At 40.0% G+C, this 10,054-nt stretch overlaps 1 protein-coding gene across 3 annotated transcripts in view; it reads left to right on the forward strand.

The window, feature by feature from the left end:
- Positions 1 to 10,054, forward strand: part of LOC103372054 (interleukin-1 receptor type 1) — a 26,556-nt gene that overhangs the window by 12,202 nt on the left and 4,300 nt on the right. For 2 of the 3 annotated variants that reach the window (XM_008301588.1, XM_008301586.1), the window contains exons 2-9: positions 4,015 to 4,092; positions 5,420 to 5,672; positions 5,861 to 6,053; positions 6,181 to 6,352; positions 6,535 to 6,597; positions 7,534 to 7,669; positions 7,822 to 7,976; positions 9,149 to 9,292. In XM_008301588.1, the coding sequence (XP_008299810.1) occupies positions 4,017 to 4,092; positions 5,420 to 5,672; positions 5,861 to 6,053; positions 6,181 to 6,352; positions 6,535 to 6,597; positions 7,534 to 7,669; positions 7,822 to 7,976; positions 9,149 to 9,292 (1,192 nt within the window). In that variant the 5' untranslated portion in view covers positions 4,015 to 4,016. Of the gene's footprint in view, positions 1 to 3,728; positions 3,908 to 4,014; positions 4,093 to 5,419; positions 5,673 to 5,860; positions 6,054 to 6,180; positions 6,353 to 6,534; positions 6,598 to 7,533; positions 7,670 to 7,821; positions 7,977 to 9,148; positions 9,293 to 10,054 lie in introns of those variants that run through there. The other variant, XM_008301589.1, reaches the window with a different exon arrangement.

The raw sequence follows: 10,054 nt of genomic DNA on the forward strand, positions 1-10,054 counted from the left end.
TCCCACAGACTTGCTTCAGGTGAAACTTATGTGTGATCAGTCTTTACATGTGCTACATCCCAAATGTATTCAGTAGGATTCAAATCCAGACTTTGACTTGGCCAGCCCATCAGTTCCAGTACTCTGGATTCCTTTTTCCTGGTCAAAGAGTCTCTGCACAGCTTTGAAGTCTGCTCGGGCTCATTGTCTTGTTGGTACATGAACCCACAACCAATCAGATTCAGTCTAGAAGGGATTCCAAGATGAGACATTCTTGTTTGGAGTTTGGTAACTTGTTCCACCACCAGGGAACCACAGAGGAGAAGAGTCTAGTTATCGACCTCTGACCCTGTTGTGGTGGTTCTATCAGGCGGCTTGTGTCGGTTGAGCGTAGTGAGCAGGAGAGAGTGTAGATCTGAAGGAGAGAGTTCAGGTAGGAGGGAGCTGGTCTCGTTGTGGGTTTTGTAAGCAAGTGTCAGAGTTTTGAATTTGATGCAGGCAGCAGCTGGAAGCCAACGTGAAGCGATCTGAACAGCGGAGTGACACGTGCTGTTTTTGGCTGGTTGCTGCTGCATTCTGGATCATCTGCAGAGGTTTGACTGTGGATGCAGGGAGGCCTGCCAGTAAGGAGTTGCAGTAGTCAATGCGTGATATGATGAGAGTCTGTACCAGGAGTTGTGCTGCATGTTCAGACAGGAAAGGTGTGATCTTCCTGATGTTGTAGAGGACGAACCGACACAACCGAGCAACTACATGAACCTTGAAGGTTAGTTGGTCATCAATCATGACACCCAAGTTTCTGGCAGATTTAGTGGGTTTCAGTTGGGTGCAATCAAGCTGGATGTTGATTTCTGGTTGTAGAGAGGGACTGGCTGGGATGACAAGGAGCTCAGTCTTGCATACTTGAGTCAAACCAGCACAGTAACTGTAGTAGTTGAACGTGAGGAAACCAAGATTCCATGAAACGTAAAACTTGTGCTTAAAGATTTGAATCTATGCACGTGATTGTTGCGAAACCACAGGACCTGATGCACTTTTTCTCACAGCAGCCCTGCTACAACACCTCCACCTACACAGTCTACTTTCCATCTGTGGCTCTTTTGGTAGCAGGAAGGAGAGTTGCAGATTCTGTGGTTTAGGTAAATTTCCCTGTTTACTGTGATCTTTCCACAGCAGTTCCACAACATTTGGTTGCAACTGTTTTCTTGTTAAAGCCTCCATTTGCCTGGCTAGTCTGCTGACAGCACATAGAAATGAAAAGAAAGCTGTTGTTTATGAGCCAATACAGTAACCTTTAATGAAAAGTTGCCAATTGATTGTGTAAAAATGTATCTTAGGATTTTACCGCTTGTCACGTTTTTCCCTTTAGCTTTTGGTTTGTAATGTTTCCTGGTTACTTCATGATTAACAACTTTCTTGAAAGAAATTGGAAAGATAAATATATTGCATAGTCTGGCTTTTCCTACAATTTATTAAAGCTATATGATGCACACTATTTATGTAACCGAACTATTCAGCTACTTCCCCAAGCTTCATCTTTATACATATGATTCATTTCATTTTGTAATCAAGATCTGAGGATCTGAAAATTGTAAAATACAGAACATGAGCTTGCGTCCATTGGTCACCACTGGACTGTTACAAAATTGCAATGTACAGTTATAAAACCCACTAAAGGTATTTTAGTTAAATATCCTTAAACTGCCATTTGTGAAACCCGAAGTAGGAGATCTGATATTGCTGCTGAAATGACTGTACAAGGTCACAGACACCTTGCAGCTACATGCACTTATTTTTGTGAATGTATGTGGTGAAAGTTCTGGTGAGATACAATCAGTGATTATGTGCTGAATGTGGTCCGACACTGAGTTCAAACACAGTGCTGAGCTCCTGCAGTTACACTGTTGTTACTTTGACTAAATTATTTGACTAAACTATTTTAAGAATCTTAATACTTTATTGTATTTTGATTTTAAAGCTTTATAAAATTCTTAACGTTTCTTAAATTTTGTAATGACTTGTTTTAATGATTTTGAATGGTGTCTTTTAATGTGTTTCTTCCGGCATTTTTCATTATGTTTTAATGTCTCTGTAAAGCACTTTGAATCACCTCGTTGTTTGTACGTCCTATACAAATAAACTTGCCTTGCCTTACACCCAATTCAGTGAAGTATTCTGAGCATTGTGAATACGTCACATACACACTGTGGAGTCATAACTCAGATATTTTAATCTACTTCTGACTTTAAATCCAACAAATAAAACAGCTCGAACGTTTTCAGCAAGGTTTCCTTCAGCTTATTTATTGTTGTGATGCATTTTTGGCAAAGATTCGGGTGCCCTTTGTGGTGTTCTATTAGGGTTCAGAGTGCGGATTTATGCAAGTAAAGTACATCAAATGAACACTTTGTCAAGGAAAGCGAACAACAGCCATGCATGCACGCAGACATGCATGAACAAAAACTAACTAATATCTTTGTAAGATGCAGTTTTCCCATACCACTGCTCCACCAGTGAGATAAACTGGCTTCTTTCAGTCACTGATTAGAAAAATGCAACTGATGTGAGCTGCCTAGTTTATAGTTTTACATTGTCTGTCAAGCATGGTAATCTCTCTCTTTCATGCTCTGTTCCCCGCCTACCTGGGAATTATGTCAGAAAACCACAAGTCATAGTTTATTTATTTAGTTTTTAGCTATATGTCCAACCTGTTTTTCTATTTCTTGTCCATTTGATCCGTGTTTCTTCTATGACAACGGGTACAGTCAAGGCCTTCAAATGTTGCATAATGTCAATTAGAACAAGAACAACCTATAGAAGTGTAGCAGTGCAACAGCAGGTTTAAAAATTCCGGCTTCCTCCCACAGTCCAAAAACATGTTGAGGTTAATTGGTGATTCTAAATTGTCCGTAGGTGTGAATGTGAGTGTGCTTGGTTGTCTGTCTCTAAGTGTAGCCCTGTGATAGACTGGTGACCTGTCCAAGTGAACCTGCCTTCATCCTGAGTCTTTGTCTTTGAATTGTGGTTCAACAGAATTATATATATATTTTTTTAATTTAAAAAACACACACACACAAGCAAATAAGCATGATGGGACCTGTATTCTAATATTTAGCCACTGTAATCAAGTGTTTCCTGTAACTCTCAATCAGACTTCTGCACCTGTTGACAGCTATTTTGATTCTGGTCCACTGCTCATCAGCAAAGTGCTCTAATTTGTCTGGGATTTTTATTTTTTAATTTTTTTTAAATTGTTCTTTTCAACCACAATTGTTTTATTTCACTAAATTGTAATTTCGAAAATTTTTCTTTATTATTACTTTCTTTAGTTTCTAGTTATTTAAGTGGCTATTGTGAATTTTGCCTTTTCGTTAATGGAGGCATATGAATACATTTGAGGACGACTGTACCTATTCAACATGTAATCACAGTGTATCACTATGACGATAAAGGCTGTGCTCTGAGGTTCACATACTTGAGTCAAACCAGCACAGTAACTGTAGTAGTTGTATGTTAGGAAACCACAATCCCCTAAGGGTTCACAGTGTTCATTCACAGATTTACAGGCAGCGCTGAGTAGCAACATGCGCTTGTGGGAATCAGTGGTCAGTGTTATACTTGGCCTCCTTCCAGTTCCAAAGGATTACACAGCATTTTTGTCAGAATTTTGAAGAAGTGATTCTTCGAATACCAGAATGTGAGTCATGTATGACTGAGGAACAGATGTAACATGAGGGCGGGGCAGAGTTAAAGGCAGAGTCAGAAAATGGGAAAAGAAGCAGAAACAAGATGAAACGCATGTAGTTTTTAGAAATGTTAGGCAAAAAAAAAGTTGATCCAAAAGGGGAAAAAAACAGATGATGCTGATTATCGGTGTGTTTTTAAGGCTCATGTGAATCATCAGGTGTCAGTGGACAGAAATGTTCCAGTAAGTTATGAGCTGTTTGTGTCAGGCTGCTCTGTCCAGTAGCATTTTCACCCTGGTGTGGGGCATGTGTTCTTTTTTTTAATGCTGTGTATGTGTCTGTTTTTCAGCCATGGGCCTGAGTTCAACACTGGGAGTCCATCTCTTTTTCCTCGGGTTATGTGGGATCTGTGCAGGATTTCTACAAGGTAAGCTGTTACACACTGTTATACTTTCAGTACAACTAGACCTTATGTTTACGTCTGTTTCAAGGTGTCTCGATCGATCTCTGTCTATGTATAGATTAAAAAAATTGACATTATTACATTACATTTCTCATGTCTTTCATAAGTCCAACTCGAACGTTTGGCTCCTGTTTGTACAGAAGTATTTTATTGCCCCCTTGTGGCCACATGATGTAACTGCAGCAACACGTGTGACTTTTATCAGCCCTGATGGACAACAGCTTATTTCCGACTGTTCTTGGAAAAGTTTACATAAGTAAAAACATCCAGGGAGCAATGAAACAAGCTTCTGATGGGAAAGAAGAAGAACTGGTCTGAATGCTTTTCAGCCACAGAACAAACACTCATTCATTGATAAGATACGGCACAATAACTGAAACAATGGCGGAAAAACTCTAACAAAGCAGTGTATTAGGACAGGGTACAGACTCCATTCTTAACAACACATTAGCTCCCCATTGTGAAATTTGGTGGGAAACATTTACTGTAGGCTATTTTTTCAAGCATTAATATTTTTTTCTGTATCTTGATCATAATGGATTGTGCTCAAAATTAGACTGCTATGGATGTATGATTTATGAAATTAGGGAACTATTCACTGATTCACTTTATGAAGTGCAATATGATAATCTTAACTCACTTTAAGCCAAGGATGAGAAAAAATATCTTACTTGATACCAAAAACAAAACAGAAGAAGAAACAAAACCACTGAAACAGGCAACAGCATCTACTTTACATCAGTTTTCTTCTTATCCATATTCTTATCAATAGTAATACTGATCAAATAAAAGCTCAACAGGTTTCCTAATGCTGTTTCTGAGACTAGGAAAAAGTGAGCCATGGTAGAGTTGACTCACTTAGAGGTGCTGCACTTCCATCAATGCTGCCCATTCCTCTGGGTTTCTTGAGTTTACAGATGCATTGGCAAACTTGGAATTTCCCACAAATGTTGGAAGTCAACCAAGAGCAGTAAGTCTAAAACTAAGTCTGAAGACCTGGAGTTATATTACTGTCGTCTAACAGGGTGATGATCTAACAGATGAGGTTAACCCAAATGTTAAACACATTCATTTATCGTAAATTACTCATCAGTTTATCAGTGTAAGAGATTTTTGTTTTTTCCACAAATTATCAAGTTTGTTTTATAGCACAGCCCTGCTCTTCGGACACTGAAAGTTGCATAAAGCACATTGAATATATTGGTAATAGAAAGCTGTATACTGGCAAGTTTGCTCAACTATATCAGCACTGAATAAATGATTATTCTCCATTCTCCACTGTGTTTTGCAGAGAACTGTACCAACTACAAGCTCCAGTTTGAGAGGGTTTTCTCTGTTCCTGGGGATGTGGCTATGCTGAATAGCACACTGATCTCCCCGGATGTCTTTGACTTCGCAAGTGTCCCACATAACATCACCTGGTACAACTCAAAGACAGGAGAAGAAATGAGCAACCAGTCTGGTCAGATCTGGGTGTTCGGAGAGACCCTGTGGTTTCTGAACGTAACCCTGGACGATGATGGGGAATACGTGACCGTAGTGAGGTATGGCGGCATCAGTAGAAGCAGAAATGTCAGAAAGGAATCGTAAAATATAAGTTTCTTGATAGCAATGACTGGCCCTCAATGAGACTGTCTCATTAATGCAAAAACATTCATATCTGGACAAGTGCAACAGTCTATGCAATTTCATTGTTCTTCCTTTGATTAAACGTCCTTATGTTTTCAAACAGGACTCCCTCCCGGTGCTACATGCAGGCCACCAAGCTGGTAGTGGAGCTGCCACTTCCTGGAGAGTGTGGGAGGCCACAGAAAGCATATCAAACACTTACAAAGGGAGCTTCTGACACTCTGCACTGTCCTCTGAGTGACTATATCAATAAACTTGACAGCTACAAAATCTCTTCCTCCATCCAGTGGTACAGAGTAAGTTATGGCAAATCCTGTCCAGAACTGACATAAAACACCTATTAAGCCACTTTGCGACAATGTACTATCCATTACACCAAACACCTTTAAAAGCCTCACTTTTATGTTTCCTTTTCTCATCTAGGGCTGTGATCCCGTTGTGGATGGGACAGGCGAGTACATCTACAGGGATGCAAACAAACTGGCGATTAGCGGGGTCGGATCCCAAAACAACTGCCTCTATACCTGCACTTTGACATTCACCTTTGGTGGCATCGTGCGGTCTGTGTCAGAGACCATTGATGCAGCAGTCACAGGTCTGAATAACCAAAGCTACCAGCGTCTATTACTGTGCAGTGCAAAAGTAAAAGTTACAGCAAGCTGACAAGCAAACATAAATTACAGAGTGGAAAATATGTGAATCATTCCATAAATCATATCCATTTAATTAGCCAAGCTTGAGATCAGCCACTGTATTTGATGTATTCTGTCTTTTCAGATGTACACTCTTTGGCTCCTCAAGTACGTGAACCGGCCAATGATGTAATCAAGGCACCAATGGGTGAGTCACCAAAAGCCACTTTCCACTGAAGGAACTTAAAGCAGCACAAATGTTTACAGGAGCAGCCCGAGTCTGCCCTTTTACCCTTTCTGTTTCTGTAGGGCTGCAGGAACAGACAGATATTTACCCTAAGTACACCAGAATAAAGACAAACAGTCACTGGATGTAACCCTGATGAAGGGTTTGTTTTGTTAGCCTAAATGGAGAATGTTATGTTGAAGATGGCAATAAAGTAGACAGACTGCTACTCAATGAGATCAGTAAAATGGTGCTTTCGTGCTCTCTCTCTGAGCTTAACCAATCGGTATTAAGACCAGCAATGCAGTTTTTTTTTTTCCCCCAGGCATGCTGAGAAGTACCTGAGCTGAAGCAAGTCCTTTTACTCCCCTTCTAACGAACCTAAAAGAGGTTCTACAGCGGTAGTTCTTGGAGTCAGAACTAGCTCAGGCCCTAAAACAGCCCCAAAGTTCCTGTGGTGGAAAACTTTCTCTATTCTAAGAAAAATGCTGTTGTGATGTGTAAATGCTGACTTCTTAAAGTGACTCAGGCTTTATTCAGACCAGCGGTTTCGTACTGTCACCCAACACAGCCTTCTAATTCATTTTAGTGACACCATGCTATCAGGATTGCTAAGTCAGCAATAGCACATGCACATTTTAGAGAGAATACCTCATCAAATGAAAGTGAAAGTGGCATTCTATTCTTAACACTATAACCATCAAATCAGGGGATAAATGGCTGCAGCTGGGATAACATTGTGTCTCATTGTATTATTAACCACACTGCAATGCATGTACGCTTAGTTTGGAACATACATTCATATCAATCCACCTGCATCAAATGGGAAAACATTTAGAAATGCTGAATTTAGATGTATTGATTAAGAAAAATAGTTTGCTTAGTGTAATCTCTGTTATTGTGTTTGCACGTGTTTAGGGTCCAACTTCAGCAAGAGGTGCCTTGTGTTTGTCCCGGGTGTTGGACAACCCATGGTTGATGTCTTTTGGTTCGCCAGAGGTGACTTTATCTTCAGCACCCTCCCCTCTGACCGCGTCTACACGTCAGAACAAAGGTTAGCACCCTCTTCTTTTCTTTTTATCTGTTTTGTTTTATCTGCTGCTTTTGGGATGCAACAGCTGAGGAATGCTTTTGTTTACTAGTGAGATTTCTGCTCTGATCAGGCACAGTAGCATCACATTTTACTCATCTGATTGTCCTCACCAGAATGTGGAGCCAGGATGATCCTATTCAAGGTACATGGATCGAGCGGATGTTGATGATTTCTGAGCTGAAGGAGGAGGACTTCAACATCAACTACACCTGTCAAGTGCACAGTTCCCGGGGCTTTCGTGAGGGATACTTTACTCTGCTACAAACAGGTAAACATACACTGAAGGCGTATCAAGTGGAAACCTCTTTCATTAAACACATAGTTTCTTCTTACAATAGGCAGCCAAAGCACATTTCTAGCAGCAACTTTGGAAAACACACCTCATATTGTTTGTTTTATCCAACAAAGACTCCAGAACACTTCGATACTTAACTACCATAAAAGAAAACCTACACATGCTGCCATTTGGGAGTAAAATTGCTGCAAGTTGCTTTACTAATTGTAAGGTCCATACCTTACCATGTGAAGCGCTGTGTAATGACATATGTTGAAAACTGCACTTTACAAATAAAACTAAATTTAATTGAATTGAATCTTATCAGCTACTAGTGCTGATCATCTCAATGACTGCAGCTATTGATTATTTTCATTGCTGAATATTCATCCATCCATCATCTATACACCGCTTAATCCTCACTAGGGTCGCGGGGGGCTGGAGCCTATCCCAGCTGACTTAGGTGAAGGCAGCGGACACCCTGGACAGCTCGCCAGTCTATCACAGGGCTACACTTGGAGACAAAGAACCAAGCACACTAACATTCACATCTATGGACAATTTAGAATCACCAATTAACCTCAACATGTCTTTGGAGAACCCACGATGCACGGGGAGAACATGCAAACTCCACGCAGAAAGATCCTGGGTGTCCTCACTGGGACATGAACTGGCGACCTTCTTGCTGCGAGGCAATGATGCTAACCACCGAACCACCTTAACAGCCCCATTGCTGAAAAACCTGTTGATTTTTTTTCTCAGTTATTTGATTTCTAGACATTGTCAGAAATGGTCAAAATGTTGATCAGTGTATCTAAGATGTTGTCCTCAAATGTCTTGTTTTTGACCCAAAGACATTCAGTTGACATATGTTTTATAGTAGATGGCCAGTAGAGGGAGTTCATCATCCATCTTTAGGCAAAATATTGAAGAAAAAACAGCAGGTCTTTCTGTGCAGTCTTTAAAAAATCTCACAAACCCCTGTGTGTAAAATACCTGGATGATCATTAATTATAACACAACTGAAAAGTATGAGAGAGCTTTATCATTATTTTCATGCTTGGTGTCATAAGAGTCACTCTTTTAATATTTTTCATACTTGAATTGAATGTCATGTTGGAGGTGCAATCTAAAATGATATTTATATGTGTTGTTCAATCCTGCAGATCCAAACATCATACTTCCTATTGGACTGGTGCTTGGCGGTGTGATGGTTCTCTTTATCATCAGTATCATTGTCTACTACATTTTTAAGGTTGACATTGTGCTGTGGTTCAGGAAAGCGTTTCCAGTCCTTTACACAAATAAAGGTAAGACTTCACGGCAGGTTTGTAGTTATGTGCTCTTTGCTAGATACGGTAGGCGATGTAATGATGTGTCAAACCACACGAAAAAGCTCTTCCATGGAAACCCCCACAGCAATGCTCTTACCTTGCAAAACACAAATACGGTGCCCACACATTTATCACAGTTCACACCTTACCTGACCGCAAGTGTCACCAGTGAAGGAAAACAAAGGAAATCACGCCGTCTGTTTCTGATGAAATGCCATCAGTTCATAATGCAACATGAGAACTTTGAGCATTCTACACTGTATGTTACCATTTACAAAAAAAACACACACAAAAAAACAGGAAACACTGGCTTTAGGTCTCCACGAGTAAATCAACATTGAAAGGAAAACTGTGAGCAGAAAACCTGAAGAACAGTAAACCACAATGTTGCATCCGTTACTTGACATGTGAGGAAATTGCAAAACATAGTGAGCAACAGAGAGGCAGACTAAAAAAAAATCTAGAGGTGATTTGGTCTCAACTCAAAGAGAACGGTCCAGTCGTCATGATTAATCCATTTCTTTAGTCTACGAATTTACAGGAGAAAGTGAAACTTAAAATCACACAATTACAATTTTCTAAAGCTTTATCTGACCATGTTCAATGCCCTGTTTTGTACAACCAGCAGCCCAAAACCCAAAGCCTTTTTAAAAAAATATATTATCCAATAAGATAAAGAAAAGCAGCCAATTCTTTAATTTGAGAAGCAGGAACTTGAGAACTTTCTGCATTTTTTCT

The sequence above is a fragment of the Stegastes partitus genome, unplaced genomic scaffold (assembly GCF_000690725.1).
Source record: "Stegastes partitus isolate 25-593 unplaced genomic scaffold, Stegastes_partitus-1.0.2 Scaffold1688, whole genome shotgun sequence".
Lineage (NCBI taxonomy): Eukaryota > Metazoa > Chordata > Actinopteri > Pomacentridae > Stegastes > Stegastes partitus.